General features: G+C 38.9%; 1 protein-coding gene across 1 annotated transcript; it reads right to left on the bottom strand.

Annotated features, from left to right (window-relative positions):
* Window positions 1-637: 637 nt before the first annotated feature.
* On the bottom strand, window positions 638-15,749 carry dnajc15 (DnaJ (Hsp40) homolog, subfamily C, member 15). The gene is made up of 6 exons (XM_036565413.1): window positions 15,612-15,749; window positions 15,057-15,108; window positions 9,127-9,200; window positions 7,819-7,895; window positions 6,094-6,164; window positions 638-1,340 (listed from the first exon to the last, which is right to left on the bottom strand). Exons 1-6 carry the CDS (start codon window positions 15,711-15,713, stop codon window positions 1,270-1,272), a joined length of 447 nt encoding a protein of 148 aa, XP_036421306.1. The 5' UTR covers window positions 15,714-15,749; the 3' UTR covers window positions 638-1,269.
* Window positions 15,750-17,175: the final 1,426 nt, after the last annotated feature.

Here is a 17,175-nt window from a genome sequence, read left to right as displayed (position 1 = left end):
AGCTTACTGGCAGCAAAGCTTAAGAACATCTGAGCAATGGCCGTGTATAGTGCCCAGACCTTCACATCAATCTACAGGGGACTGACAAACAGCAAATGACCGTCCCCTTACTGTGTCCATCTATCAGCCTGGGACACTGTGTACACCACATCACAGATGACTCCCATGCATTAGTATTGCTTGCAGTAAAAAAACACAGTGCTGTTTATCTGATGGTGACAGTTTTGGTGCATTCAATTTTCTCTCTATTTTTTCACTTATTTTCTATTGACTATCATTTCTTATGCAAATGGATTATTTTCTTATATCTAATCACCTAAGAAAAATCTCCTGAAATATTAATTATTCATACTTAAAGGCTGTTTTGACTGAAAATTAAATAAAGTGTGGTCTCTGACTTTTGCATAGTAAACAGATACACAAGCACACAAACAGTAAATTAAGAAATTACTAGGGATGCACAATGATAGTTATATCAGTATCAGCAAATATTTACTTCAAAAAATAATCACTGTCTGCATCCGATATATATTTCAATTTGACCATTATTTCAAACAATATTTGATGTATTTTATCATGGTATGTATGTATTGTACTTCAGAAGAGCAAAATATTTAGGCGACGCTTGGCTACTGTGTCTAATGGCTGTCTCCATATTATTTTATTGCATTTGTAACACTTTACAAATAATATATCATTATAGGTTACATTTCTCTGTAACATGACGGGGCATCCCTAGAGCATACATCATTAAAACAATAATGAGGCATTTGTTTTTAAGATAAATGTGTAACGGTTTATTTAGTGCCTTAAAATAACTTAATGAGCGCTCACACACACAGGTCCATCTGGCTCACTTCGAGCACTTTTGCATCCTTACACTTCTTCAAAATGACAAACAGATGATAATATTAACATTGTATTACAACAGACAGAGCACATCTTTTCAGCAATTTAAAACGATTAATTAACTACTTTAATACAATCTCATACTTTCAATATAACTTAATGTCATATCTACAACACAAAGGTCCTTCAACATGAAAGATCTGCCTTTGATGTCTGATGATCCACACTGATGGAGGTAGTAGTCCATGTAGTAGTTGACAGGTCAGCGATGCAGAGCCTCTGAGTTGGCTGGGTGCATAAAGAGGAAGATGCTGGCCAGTGAGAGCTCATGTAGAGAAGGGGTGTGTGAGAGAGACGGAGGACGAGAGCAAAAAGGAAACAGCTGAGTGGATGGAGCTTTGAAGAGCACAGACAGTTAGGTCAACGCCGAGGGCCAGACTCAAGCAGATCTTTTGCTTCATTGATCTTCGCTGCCAAATATGGAGATCCACCTGCAGGAGAAGCAACCATTTCCCATCAATGCGTTTGTGTGTGTTTTCTCTTTAACCCCACCCCCTCCTCCAATCCCTCTAGTAATTCTGCAGAAGGTGTGGGAGCTGGAGCTTTACACAGCATGCAAAATGCAGGCGTTCACATGAAAGCGAACACTGAGCTCCCTGAGGTGTGTGATCTGACTACAAACACTGAGCTTAATCCATGCTCATAATTACATGGCATACAGTATTCAGGGTAACACTCACCTAATGGAAATGTTCAACTTTGTGACACAGCAAGAGAACCTGACGGTCTGCTGTAGATTAAGTGCAGCAATCTTAAGTCATTAGCTGCCCTGAGTTCAGAGGTCCGGTGCCATTTAATTCTAATTCTTCCTTTAACGCTGGTCTGCTTGCACACATTGTTACTAACAGTTTCATTATCTCAAAAATGATTTCATATACTTGAGTGCAAAGATAATGGGCCATAACATCAAAGAGATAAACATTTCATAATAGTGCACTGTGAGTAAACAGCTGTAGCCTCTTTCTGTAGGCCCCTTAGCGGCCACTACACCAGTAGAATTGAAATCAACATGGATATGATTAATTAATATACTCATACACCATTTTCCCCATAACTCTTATCAGACTAACTAGAATACTGCTGGCTATCTGTGTGTGAAATGTTATGACTCTGGGTTGAGCTGCAAGTGAGCAATGAGGGGTTAAGGGGGAGGGGTGAGAACCCCTGCTGTGAAAAGCAGTGCACGCTTTTTCACAAAAACAGCTATAATATGAAAATGGACAGCACAACTGCAGCTTTCTTGATATTAAAAAATAAAATCACGTACAACTGCCACACTAAAACACGTATAATTGCTGCTCACCTACAAGGACGGTTATCAAAAACTCATTCATATTTCCATTGTACACATATATTTCATCCAAATTTTCCATTTTAAAACATGTATAGTTCAGCTTGGCTCCCCTAAAAAGATAGAAAGTGCATTTAATGGCTAACGTGAAAAGGGGTTAAATTTGCCTTGTGTGAATTCTCAAAATGGCCTGCTACAGTGCCTCCTAGTGCACAGTACAGCAGAGAGAATTAAGGGCTTTTGGAGAGTACAGGTTCAGGTCATGAAGCAGAAGTGCTTTTGGGCAGCAAAAGCTGAGAGAGAAGCTTCAGATTTAGACGTCTCATTTATCCACACAGGTCAATATGGAAGAGTGCTCAGTGCTGTGTCACAGTGACCTTGTTCAGCATGTAGGGCACACAATGTGGACAAGAACACCCACCCAAACACACACACACATATTGCTTTAGTTTGCACACCGCTCTCACCAACGAGTGTGTCAGGAGTGGTGGCGGTTATAAATTGGAGAACATGCTGGAGAGTGAGCAGGTAGCAGGGAGCAGGGCCGACAGCGGCTGCTAATCTGTCTGTGTGCCAGAGGGGGAGCGGCACAGAGCAACGCAGCCTGCAGTGACAGACTTAATTACACACAGCTCTGGCAAAGCCGCAAACACACATAAACAAACACACACACGCACAGATCACAGCACAGCCTAGGACGGCTTAAGTATAAAGGCTCAGGTTCCATCTTCAGATGTGGCTTTCAGAGCCTTATAAAGGAAACTAAACATGGTCGGCTCCCACAGCTAGGACTGTCACGATCATGAAATTGTAGCTCATATTTAATTGCCATATAAATAACTGCAGTCAACAATTTAATTGGTCAGAAATGTTCATGTTTACCAGTATGTCTTCATTATTAACACTACATATTAAAAACTCACGTGTAGATTCACTGGTCATTGTACATAAACTGGCTATATTTGCACTGCAGACATGGCAACCCAGGGCTGCACAAACACTGCAAAGAAACTTTGAGTTGGTATGCTTCTCTAGAATGGGCCTTTTACACAACACAACTCTAAATGATTTCGTTTACATCTCAATATTTGAATTATGTAGAAATAAATCAGTGTAATTCCCCATGAACATGAATGTGAAAGCTAACAACTGTACAAAGTAACTGCTGTCAGCTTAAATAACTGTGATCAGGTGATTATGTAATAACTGACCCATGGCTGTTGGCTGCTCATTAGATATTAAACCATTACCTTAATACTTCGTAAGGATGGAATCAAATAACATTTAAATTGCACATATCCAACATTTTCCTTGTTTTGATATTATTCCTATCCAAAGCTGATACATTTTGCCGTACAGATTTTACCTCTGAACGTCTGTGGATCCTCTGAATTATCAGAGTGTTAAGGAGCAGAAATATGACTATTACTGCATGCAAGCTGACATCATAAGACTGGAAACCTCACCCAAATACGCCCAACACAAACCAGCAAGGTTTGTCAAATGTGGTGGTTTAGACGCTTTAGCAGTTGTAGGCTGCAGTTTGGATAGCCTGTGTTGGTGTATAACGGTGCTGAAGTTTAATAGTAGACATATTTTCATACAATGTTATTTCAGTGCACAATAGCAATATCATGCTTGTAGTCTGTATGTTGCCATATTTGTATCGAACAACCTGGTAATATAGAGGACCCAGTGACACCCAAGAAAAAAAATGTACACAGGACAAAACGTATCAGCTTTTTAGTTTACCAATGACGCAGCAGCAGCAAAGCACCACTCAATTCTGTCGGAGAAAACTAGCTTAGACCTGGAATTCCTGATATGGGCGTGACACTGACTACAGAATGATGCACGACTTCAGAGGTCTAGGTCAGCATAATAGTGTGCTAAACTGCTGTAAACTAAACAGGCAAATATATGCAAATTTGCCAGTTTTCATGATATCACAGAAACAATGAACATTGTTTTTGCAGCTTAATTTGCAAATAAGAACTGGATAGTAAATAGTACAGAATATAGGCTCTTTACAGCTATACTCGGCACAGACAGGCATCCAAGTCATGTTCACACTTCCTCATTGGCTCACTGCTAGCAAGCTAATGAAGCCTAATTCAACAATCATGCCACGTCATTACTCTGGCCATTAGAGTTAGTCATCATTACAGCACAGAAAACCATTACCGGACTCATGCATGAAGAAAAAGTGACATGGCTACTAATATCGATCTTCACATCATCGCTTGTGTAAAGTCACAGTCACCATAACAAAGAGTGATACTATGAGAACATAGCAAAATATAGAAAATCTATTGATCTAGTCAAAGTAATGGAGTAATTTTCAATTGAAATTGTGTTTGACATCAGGGTCAGCTGATTAAGACAATAGACTGCATACAATCACCATTTATGATAATTTATCAGGCCTGAGACCGCCAACACAGAGGTCTCAGCTGCCAACATCTCATGGCAGGAAATCTTGTAGATGCGCATAATTGGGTAAGTGTTCGCTTCTGCAACAGAATTCGATACATGCCTTGTTCGCCTTCTCCCTCTGCATAACAAAAAGGATGATACTACAATGCGGGTATAAGAGGTACTGTTTTAATAAGCAATATTTCTCTGCAGAACAAGTAAACGGACGCATAGCTCTCTCTCTCCCTCTCTCTCTCTCTCTCTCTCTCTCTCTCTCTCTCTCTCTCTCTCCTTCCCTCTGTTGCTCGTTCTCTCTCTGCAGGGCATCTTCCCCTCAGTTACTGGCCTTATCTTTCAGCCACAGATAGGCATCACGGAGCACATTGCTCATTTCACACAGAGTAAAAGTGGCCTGGAGCAGCACTGCACCGGCTGGAAGGCACACACACTTACTCTCTCTCACACACACACATACATCAGGACTGTGAAAAATGCAGGCAGGAGAGGGAAAAGCCAAAGAGATGTGAGGGGAGGCCATTAACCTTGAGCAAGAAAAACAAAGCAAGATCACTGGCCAGCTGTGGGTTGAATGCTTTAAAGAGAAAAATGAACTGTCTTGCTGTCTGTGTTTGAAGCATTTGGACTAGTCTAATATATGACCACACAAAACAGATGCAATAAATTCAGGGGGGCTGAGGCTTAGGGAGGTGCAGTCAGTCAAAACTGATATTCGACTTTGTAAGGCTTTATTCAAAAAATAAATACACAACTAATATCAACCCCGCTCCATGAAAAAAGAAAAGAAAAAAAACAAAAACAAAGTGTTTTACAGAAAAAGGAGTCGATCTTAAGTCTTTAAGACAAACACTCATTGTCCGAGTTCACCTCAGCTAAAGCTACTAGCCGTATTTTCCTTCATACCTTACACCTCAGAAACAGTGAGTATATGAAAAATTAGCTGATACCAGATGTGATAAATTCACTAAATACTTCTATTCCATTAAATCTTTAGTTGGGTAGGGCACTTTTTGGCTTCCTAAGCGCTATAGCTGTGCTGTGTATTATGTGCTACAAGAGCACCTTGTCTAGCATGCAGTAGCCTTTAGACGGCTGCAGTACACTTTCTATGCTTTCTCCTTTGGATTAAACAGGTAAGAAACTCAATGTAAGAAATAACTCAAAACACAAGATGCTGCCCCTACACTGCCATCTGGTGGAGCACAGAGTTCAGACAGCTCATGATTCTTATGAGAATGTATGATGTTAGAGAGAAGCTACTTATTTGACTATTTCAATATTTGTAAACAAATTAATCCAGCTTCTGTATCTTTACAAACTTTACAGGGACTGACATTACTGATAACTATATTTTTTTCCCCTAAAGTTTCTTTAACATGAAAACAGAACCAAATCTTATGATCAAGAAACATAGCAAAATGGTAAATAAAGTACAATATTGTAAAATAAAAAGTACTAACCTTTGTCAGGGTGATTTAGGACCATGATCCTCCTGTGGGCCTCTCGTACCTTTGTCCTGGTGCTAGTTGGACTGTGGAAAGAAAAAACATGGAAATATTTAAAAAGCCCCATACCTCCATCTAGTGGTCACAACATGCAACGTCACACGCTGTAGCAGGCCACACACGCCAACTATTCCTCAGACTCAATTTTCAGCGTTTGTATCCCAGGCCATATTAATTTTTCCCCCACACAAATCATCAGCTTAATCAAAGGGACTTCTGCAGACCATATGCTGTCAAAAGGTTCCAGAAAGAGTTGGCTGTAATATTTTAGCCGCTGCATACTGGACCCATGCAGAAAAACAAACCACCTCTTTCCTGACTAAAGCCTCAATTTATCCAAGGTTAAAGGTGGACGCGAGTCATAACCGAAAAAGTCAGTTATTATGATTAGAAATGACAGATCATTAGTCCTAACACGCACCCAAGACCTGAGGAGTTTAGAGGCTTGGACCACTAATCACCACGCAAGAGGAACTTTCCAGAATGTGATGTGGTAACTATCAGGTCCAACTGCACAAGTTTGAGGCCCCAGTACTACAGGCTGAGGGCTCCTATGTGCTAAAGCACACCAGATGGCTTTATATGCTCTGGCGGATGGGAGACAAAATCAATCCAGTCTTTTTCTCACAACCTTTTTAACAGTGAAATGCTGTAGAATGGAAAGTCAAATATGAGGAAGACATAAAGAAAGAGGTGCTGATGTAAACAACAGTCCAAGCCTTTTGAGAGCACAGAGAGAGAAAGTGTAGAGAGAACATTGAAAGCTAAAGCATATTCTTAACAAGTCCCACACAGGATCGGCAATGACATCCACAAAATACAAGAAAGCCAAACACTGACTGACTGCTAGCACCATGAATGAAGAAAGAAAACAATACAATTCTGCAGTGTCATGTCTCTGTGGATATCTGATTCTCTAGAAGGCCTCCTTCCGCAAATAGGAAGCCTGATTCCGCAGCCATTTCCACAGTGCTGATTATATAGTGTTTCTCTAGGAGGTACAGTTATCTAAAAGCCAAAGTCTGGCTAATGAAAACAAGATGGCAACATGCAGAGAATGAATCATTTAACTGTTACAATGCACCAAAAACCTCTTCAAAAACACAAACCATAACTAAAACAGACACAAATCAATACTGTCAACAGCATCCAACCAGGACGGATTTGCTTGAAGAAGCTGAGGGAACACAGCCAAGGAATATTGGTAACATTGTGGTTGAACGCAGTCAAAATACAACGCGACAGACAGGAGGATTAAGTGAGCCACAGTTGTATGACGTAAGGCCTACCACACAGTGTGTGACGCTGTCAGGGTGAGTCACACCTAGTGTGGGACCCTGACGAGACCTCCTTACTCCTCCCTCTACACTGGAGAAATTGGGGTGGTCCCTGACTGAGCAGATTACAAGCTAAAGACGTGATTGCGGTTTACAGTTGTCACCCCCACTGGGATCAAAGCTAAGACACACAGAGTGACTATCAACAAGAAACCAAAAAGATAGCCTTTGGATGTGACCACAGGCCCTGCTGGGAATTTTGGTGAATCAGCATCTGCACAAGTTGTGAAAGATTTTGCCTTTGTTCATATAGACAAACTGACAAAGGAAGCATTCGAAAGAGACACCACTGCGAGAGTGGACTTCTCTGGCTGCGGAGAACACGCAAGTCTCTCATGCTTACCTGATACCCAAGATGAGACTTGCTTCCCGCTTAGTCATCTTCTGCTCAAATCCACCTTTGTAATATGCTGAGAAAGCCTGCCAAAACGTAAAGGGAACAAATCAGATTCTATACCTTAATGTATGACACAGTAACACTTAGCAACAGGCTGCTTTTGTTCAAGGTTCTGGATCTAGCACCCTATTGTATTACAGTGTGAAAAATAACACTATTTAGGGATTTTAACAGATTTACCAGACATCAGTACGAACGCCAAAAACAAAGTCCAGTGGGCCCAAGGCAAAGATGTGTTAAGACCATGAAAGTTTCAGTGGCATTTCTTGAGAACTTTAGGTTTAGTTTGGATGCTTGACTCGAACGCTGCTTTTGCTGTTAATACCAGCCTCCAAAGACGTTTGGTTAAAGTATAGCCCCCTAGAGGGGAGGTCATGTTTATTCTTGTATGGGCGTTCCAGGTTTTTCATTTTGGGACTTTTCCCCATCTAGTTCAACAAGTTCTTCATTAAAACATTTTAATGGTTTCAGCACGTCCTCAAGCTTTCATCAAACATATAAAAAGAAAAACAATTTGCTCACAAAAATCAATCAGTGGCCCCACTGAAAGTAAGGAGTGGGTCAACTGTTTAAAAAGCTATCATCATTTAAAACTCAAATGAAACACAACTCACAGGTCAAGGGGTGACCGTCTTTTACTTATATATATATATATATATATATATATATATATATATATATATATATATACACACACACATACATACATACACACACAAATATATATAGATATATATATATATATATATATATATATATATATATATATATATATATAAAAGATTCACTCGAAAGTAAAACCATTGTATGCTCACGGTTAATATGATGACCTCACAGGTGACGGGGTTTAGCCCAGGTTAGCGGTAGAGCCTGTGAGTCAGCGCCCTAAAAACCTGGATTAACCAACTCTGTCTTGCAGCACTGAGGGAGCTCAGTTTGAACTCAAGCCTGGGGTGAAACTGCAATGAGTCACTGCAGCCTTTCACCCCACAGCGGAGGATTAACACACCAATACCACACACAACCACACAGCTCAAGGCATGGAGGTTAGCATGGGAAAATCCAAAAATCCTCACTACCCACAAATCATCACTGCGTGAAACTGAAACTGTGCATGATGGACGAACCCAACATGGAGGAATTTTCAAGAATCGTAAAGGTGTGGAATTGAAAGCTGTTATGCACACTGGACACAGAAGCATCTGTAAAAATATTGAGTTAAAACCTTTTAACGATTTTTGCCCTGTTACTTACTGTGGAGGGAAACTTCTTGGCAGTTTCTGTAATGGCCTGTCCAAGGGGTTTCCATAAGTGGAATGCGTAGCGGCCTAAAAGTGAATGCAAAAAGGAAAGAAAAAAGGATGTATTAAAAAAAATGACCAATCTAGCCATTTAACAACTTGATTTCAAGGATTAATACAGTTGGCAAAAAGGACAAACTAAATACAACACCACGCTGCAGTCTAGCTAAATACATAGTAAGGTGAGAGCTCCGTTCAGCTTCCCTCAGTATTTTCTCGGCCACAGTGCTGGTAAACTGCCATGGTCTGCGGTTCTCTCCAGAACAAAATGAGGGCAAATCAACACTCAACAGAAAGGGCAAACAGAGTCTTTCTTAGGACTATGAAGTCAAAATTGTTATTTTTTGTGGTGTACTCCAAAAGGGTTCATTCAAGATGAAAAACTGAGATAAAAGTAATGTTTTTCTCACTTTATTTATGTGCATTTCCGTTTTATGATTATGGCATAATTGCACTTTCTCTGTTCAATCCCTCCATTTAAGACCATTATGTTGTCATTCTGTTTATGGCAAAATATAATGCTGTTTCTACAAAGTCTCCGAAGACCAGGCAGTATAGTTTAGACTGTCTGAAGACTTTGTTCCCCCTTTTCCTCTCATTTTTCACTCTCAACTAATCTGTCCATAAAAACTTCAAACCCCAAAAAATTAGCCGTTTTTCCACTGCAGGGACATGGTTCGACACAGAATGCTTAAAAACCGGGCTCAGCGAGGTTTTCTTGACACGGTTAGCTCACAGTGTTCAAGGCCACAGAACTGCTCAGTGGGATGACGTAATGAGACAGTTATTTGCCGATTGGTTCTTCATTTATGTCGATATTGTGCCACTACATCCTGCTGCTTTATCTCAAACTTGAAAACAAATAAGTTCTGTTCGCTCACGGACGCCAAATAAGTGAAAGCAGTTAATGATTTTAAATCCACCTTTTAATAAACAAAGCTTCAATCGAACACCAATTTCTAAATGTTAAACAGTGCTGCTAACCAAGAGAGACCAGCTGGTTAATATTAGATAGCATGCTGTAAGCTGTGCTCACCACAGGACAGATACAATTCTGACCAACAAAAGCTTCAGTGATGTAAGTTTAGACGATAATAACGCAAATCTGAGGAAGTGGAGTTGAGTGGCCGATTACAGAGGTACAGAAAGCTGAAATTAAACCCGTGTTTTTTGGAAATGTAGCCTCCTAGCTAAGTTAATGCTAGCCGACTCCCCTCCCCCAGCTAACTTAGCTAACGAAATCCACAAGGTTTGGTTTGACTACCTGGTGCTCTGTTATCACAAGTACAGACAATAAAAACTTCTATCAGCAAGAGCAAAGTCAGTGGATTATTGTTGGAGAGAAAGAAAGCCGAAATCGAACCTGTTCCGTAGTGTTTTATTGTTGTAGCCTGCTGGACTAAAGACTCATATTTGAGAGCACAAATTCAAATAACTGGTGACAAAGATTAAAATAAAATTGCTCTGTGCTGCTTTGAGTCATAGCCAGCTATGCTAAAAGTGTACGCAGAGAGACTGCGATGGAGTAACAGCTGGAACCAAACTTGTTTCATGGTGGGTATTGTGTGTGTAGGTTTAGGATGTTAGCAGTTAGCCACTCTTTTGTGTCATTTTTCTTCAGTATTTCCTAGTCCTGATTTAGCAGCACAGCAGATGGAAAAAGAAACTGTAACCGGTCTCACGAGCCTGCACCACCACAGAACGGCACAGCACGACCCTGAGAACCATCTGGCTCTACAGTGGAAAAGAGGCTTTACACTCCTCTCTCTTCTTTTAGCTTCTTTTGTCAGGTTTTGAAATGGGTAGCTTTAAAGCTTTGCAAATTGCATCTCTACAACAAACATAGTTTTCTGGGATATTTTCTAGCTGTATTCAACCACAATTATTTTTTTCATACGATTGTGCAGCTACATAATATTGATGGGTTTGAAATAACCAGTTTTTGGATAGGAATTCTTTTCTTTTAGGATCCAGACACTTTATATCAAGGACAGCTCTCAAACCTACATATTCAATTAAGGCACTTTTCACGTTAGAAACATTTCTTACGCACATTTAAAATGTAAGAAAAAAAAAGTGTGAAAACTCAAAAATAGTAACACTTACATCCAGAAATACAATCAAAACAAAAAGTCACATTCTGCGATTTATTTAATAACTCTTTATATCATTTTTATATTGAACTAAACCTTAACAGTGGATCAAAAGTAAAAACTGTTTTCACAGTACCAACACTCAAATACAAAAACACTGCAAATACAGCACAGTAAAATGAGTCTGAATATTTAGAAAGGTTACAAAAACCTATAAAGAGAGCTGTTAACATAAACTCCTTAAGAGAAATAGGTTTTCATAAGGAGAATTACAGAAGTATACGATGTGAATTGTTTTGGAATATTTTATCACATTCTATGTGATGAAAGATATATAATTGAGTGGGCAGAGTTATTTTACTTTCCACCTCAAAGTATAAGGCTTGCTCCCCTCTAAGCCAAATCCTTTCCCCCAAACAGACCACACACTGCTTGGGTTTTTGGCAAGAGAGCTGCTCCCTCACTGTACTGGGAGAGGAATTACGTCCCTTGCTCAAAGCAACCACAAGAGCTATTCCATGCTGACCTCATACAATCATGGGTGGAAGACTAGCAACGATTAACAACGATTACCTACTACATGAGGGTAGGGAGTGGGACACAGACACCTGCCAGAACAGAACAAAAGTAAACAGTGTGATGGCAGAGTTGGGTTCAATTATTCAGCCACACTCATCCTTTCAAATGTTGCAGTCATTCATTTTATGGTAAAGACGCTTTGATTTTTTTTTGCTCTAATGGCAGCCTTAACCTCATTAACCAGGGAAAGGATCATTTGAGGACTTGAACAAACACTTTCGGTAAGAGAGGCTTAACCATCATTTTCATCAGTGTCTCCACAATATTAAGTCTTTCCAACCCAACCGCATGGCAGAACAAATGCACTCCTGTCTGATCTTGTCAGTTCTTGCCATTATGAGGAAAATTTGTATTATTTGTTATAAATAGATAACTAATTTATTATAAATAATTTTAAAATATCCAAATTTATTAAGCTTGGCTTTTCCAGTCAAAATAGTGACTTCTCCTGATGTTTTACAATTAAAATGCATGTCCAAGTTTTGTCTTGGGCACTAAGCCCTGTGTCTTTTACCTACATCAAGCTGAAACCTGCTCAGTATTTACAGAGCTTTTGCAAAAATGTTCTCAGTAGACATGATGTCTGCAGTCACTAAAAAGTATCTCGACCATCTCAGCATTAAAAGCGCTACCCTCTTGTCATTCGCAATCTTTTGTTGCTTAAGCACTGACGACCGGACAGGAAGTTGCAAAGATTCCTGATAGGGGCTTTAAGTGTGTAACAAAGATTTAATCAAATCTGTAATGTTTGTTTTAGCCTCTCTGTATGATTCTAAAAGACACTCATTACAGGAATGCATGCTCCTTCTCCTCCACTGTGCACACCTTTCCAGTTGAAGAAACAAACCAAAGCAAATAAAAAAAAAAAATAAAAAAAAATCAATGAACAATTTCAGGATACAGCAAATCAAAATTCAGGCTGCAAAAACAGCATCTGCCATTTCCAGAGCTAGGCTGCAGTTAGGCATAAATGGCCAACAATTCTGGTGCCATAAATACTGTTAAATGTAAGCCTTTATGCATCCATCTAAATAAACAAGTTAGTGTAAAACCAAATTTCTAAAATATGTAAAACCAGAGTATGTCCATTAAAATACTATACTGCATAAATGTTGATTTATACAAACTACATAAAACTACATAAAAAGAAGAGTGCTAAAACAACAGCACTTCATTAGGTACACAGCTACAATCACAGTTTAATTGAATCAGGTTCACTTTTTAGTTCTTCAATTAAAGATTGTAATACATATGTTTATCTACATAACATTTTAGACCCCCTCGCTCTTTTTTATCCTGTTCATCAATGGTGAAGACCCCAACAGGACCACCAGGTACTATCTGGGTCTGCATTGACACTGACATGGTGATGGTGTATTAGTGGGTGTTGTATTGGTGCAAGTGGACACAGCAGTGCTGCTCGAGTTTTAAACACTGTGATCACTCACTGTCCACTCTATTAGACACATCTACCTTATGGTCAACCTCATAAATATGAAAGTTCAACAGCTCCTCTTTTGCTTCATACTTTGCATTGGTCATCTTCTGGTCCAGGGATTTCCAACCTTTTGCAACTTTCGGCCCACACACACATTGCAACTCAGTAGTCTGAACCTCATTAGTTAGAACTACCTTAGTTTGAACAACAGTGGTTTGACCTGTGTCTGTAATGGAATTTGCAGTCTAAAAATGCCTATGAACAGTAGCCTAGCCCAGATAAAGTTAAACTTACTGTATTATTAATGAACAAGAAAATGAACCTCTAATGAAACCCATGAAAAGTAATATTACCTAAAATATGAATCCCAATTGAGCTCTGACCTTCAGCATGTTGAATTTTTGGGTAACAGAATCATCTATTGCAGCAAATAAGTTCCACATATTTGTATTATACATTACGCTTTCTCGATGTGCTCATATCAGATTGTTTTTTCTAAACTGTAAAATGACTGAATTACAATTAATAATTGTAAATATTTTCATCTTTATTTTGTTGCACCTGTTGCCACTAAGGTTTGTCTATATATTTTTCCATTAATATGACTCGTAATACACAAAAGTTTATTCCAGTTTTGCTTTTACTAGGTCTACATTTATTTTCTCTACACCTTTGATTTTCTATACAAAGATGGTTCGCTATAGGGCTACAGTCACATTTTTAAAATATAGCTCCACTGCAGATTCAGGGCAATTAAAGCCCAAGAAGTGTCCTCCGAAAAACACTGGACGTTCATTTTCCACCTCATATTATTAAGTGTGTGAATATTAAAGAAATGGCAGGTGTTGTAATTGTTATAAATGGCAGATGTAATCAGTGTAATCAAATCAGCATTTGAAAAGACCTCTGTATACAGCACAGAGCGGTAGTTGATCGTTTTCAGTTTCCACTGGCTCCAGGTTTTCACTGCTGTATTTTCTTCAGTTCGGTTTAGGCTTGGTTTTGTCAGTTTGAGAAATCTATATAAATATGTTACGTGTTATATTTAAAATTAGGTTTGGTTAAATGACTACAGTGTAACAAATTTTTGCAGAAAAAACATAATAATAATAACTGACAGCCCCCTAGCAGTATCACCACAGCCCACTCAGAGGCCACAGCCCACTCAGAGGCCACAGCCCACTCAGAGGCCACAGCCCACTCAGAGGCCACAGCCCACAAGTTGAAAACCACTGCTCTAGTACTTATCAGTAGTCAGTTTTTGCTCACAGGACGCTGTTATTCACAGGCTGGATATTTTTAAATCTCAGTCCAGGAGTGACACGTTAGTGTTTAAAGTCGTTGGCAGCACAAACACACACTGACATGTCACTACCATCTCAGTATCACTGCAGTGCTGAGAAAGATCCATCATATCTGCTCAGTGGTGGTCCTGTAGGGTCCTCACCATTGATGAATGAGGTAAAGGGAATAACAAAGTATACAGAAACAGAGAAATAGACTGACTAGAATCTATATTTCTAGAATGACAATATGTAACTACATGCTAAGTGGACCTGATAAAATGCACATTTAGTGCAGATACAAGGTAGGACAGTGAGTGTAGCAGACCTACTCAGGACTTGTTAATGCAGACTTCTTATTGTTAAGTGAATGGCAAATACTACTGCAGATCATATCGTTTTGTAACCCTACAATGTTACAGAAAGTCTGAATATTTACATTCATGTTAAACTTGAAATGCTGCAGTAAACATAAACCAGCTTTGCTCACCTGCAAAGCCTGCTGCAGCAACACCGAGCCCCACTGCAATGAGTGTTCCTCCCTGAAAAAAGACAGACCAAAACAACCAGCGATGAAACAGGACACAAAACTACAGAAACTGTACTTCATTGTAATACTGTGATTAGATGTGCTTTGAATGTGTTCTGTAATACGTTATAGGAATATGATGTGAAGGCTGAAGGTACTGCCTGCTCTTCACTTCAAGAGGCTAGGTTAGGTAACTTCAAGCTAACGTACCAGCATGCTAGCTAACATGTGTAACCTCGCATAACAGCAGCGTTAATCATGCTACAGTATTATGAGTTCATCTGACTAACAAACAGTGCTAGGAAATCAGAGCCCCTCAGCAGTGTACACTCAGAGAGCGGATTCAGGCTCATATCCAGAGTTTAACGGATAAGACGAAATGTCCTGGAAGGTCACCGGTCGGATAACACCTGTCAGGCTGAGGCTGGTTGACTGGCTAACTTGTATTAGCTTCACAGGTTTTAGGAGCTGGTAGGGGTCACGACTTAAGAGCGTCACACAGAAACATCTACTCACAAGGCGCCTGTCGATGTCTGTTTCACTCCGCGTGTTAGATTTGGGTGCATATTCAGCATATCTTAAATCATCCACCGCCACGCCACTGCCCGGACTCGCCATGTTTCACACCAGGGAAAATCTACAGGTCCGTCAGTGGGACAAACTACATACGTGACGTCGAGACTCGCTGTCCTCGTGGTCATCCAAAACACAGTTTGTAAATGTAGTAATATTTTGATTTTTGATGTAAATTAATTTCAATAACACTAAGTGGATTTATTTACTTATAACTGACGTATAATACAGCGTGTTGCTAAGTTAATATGACACCTTCCATGATTTCCATGAGTTCTGTTCATGTCCCATTTAAAACCAATAAAGTGACCTGTTTTTTTCTGTGAAAAGTGAAGGAATCTGTACTTTAACTTAAAAGTATTACAATTAGCTTTTGAATTATCACAAAAACACATAAAATGTCTGTATCCATCATTAATATGGTGATTTTGGGCTGTCCCATCACTGAAATTGAACTTCTCTATGAAATATATTTATTAACATCTAACTGAATGTAAAAAAAAACAAAAAAAAACAAAAAAAAACAAACAACTCTCGATTAATGTAATTAATTTAACACACACAAAAAAAATCATTTATCCTGGGTCCTGCATTTTAGGCCCAACTCTGTTACCAAAACCTGTTCCTTTCTTTTTCTGTTCTTTTTCCTCAAACCTGCAAAAAAAATGAACACTTCATTTTTAAGGTATATAGAGGAAGTTGCATGTTGTTCTTTTCTGCTGAATAACCTTGAGACAAGCAAGCACTTTCTATTCATTCTATTTTCTCAGTTCACAAACATATTTGGCTGCATTAGTAAAGCTTTATCATTCAACTCTGTTACCAAAATGAACCATGCTAGCTAATTTGGTGTGAAACAAATATTTAATGGAAACATTTTGATTAAAAGAATTTTTCAACTTTCCCCTCTACTCCATATCATATACTTTATGTCTTTTTACTGCATTAATAGCAGTTTAATGTGGAATGACCTCTGTGTTAAACCCTGATACTGAGGTTTGAACCCTGTTATTCAGTCATTTGTGTTAAAAATACTCTTAAAACATTTAATTTAGTAGGTTATGTCACCACAAGTTTCAATTTGGTAACAATAGTCATTAGTTTAAATTAATAATAAAAGAAAAATTGCAGTACTTCTGTTTAGAGAGAAAGTGAAGCACTATATATATGAAACAGGAAACAAAACCAACTTGCTAGGAAAATTGTTAAAGAGCTTAGAGGCCTAAAATGAACTCTATTCACAGAAAGTGCCTTATAAAGTTACACAGGCTGAACTGCAGTCTGGTCCATATTTGGGCTGAACTAGGAAGAGATAGCATGGCCTTTAGTATCTGCAGCCCTGCTATTCATTTAGGTTAAAAGAAAAGTAAATATCTAATGTCACAGACCTTATACAAACATATAAATGTAAAACATAAAGAAAAAATGAAAGAAAAAATATGGTATGCTTTTTTCTTTATGTATAATATTATCACACACTAAAGAGGAATTCAGTAGATTTTCCAAT

This window comes from Colossoma macropomum, unplaced genomic scaffold (assembly GCF_904425465.1).
Source record: "Colossoma macropomum unplaced genomic scaffold, Colossoma_macropomum, whole genome shotgun sequence".
Lineage (NCBI taxonomy): Eukaryota > Metazoa > Chordata > Actinopteri > Characiformes > Serrasalmidae > Colossoma > Colossoma macropomum.
This window is presented reverse-complemented; position numbering and strand designations above follow the sequence as displayed.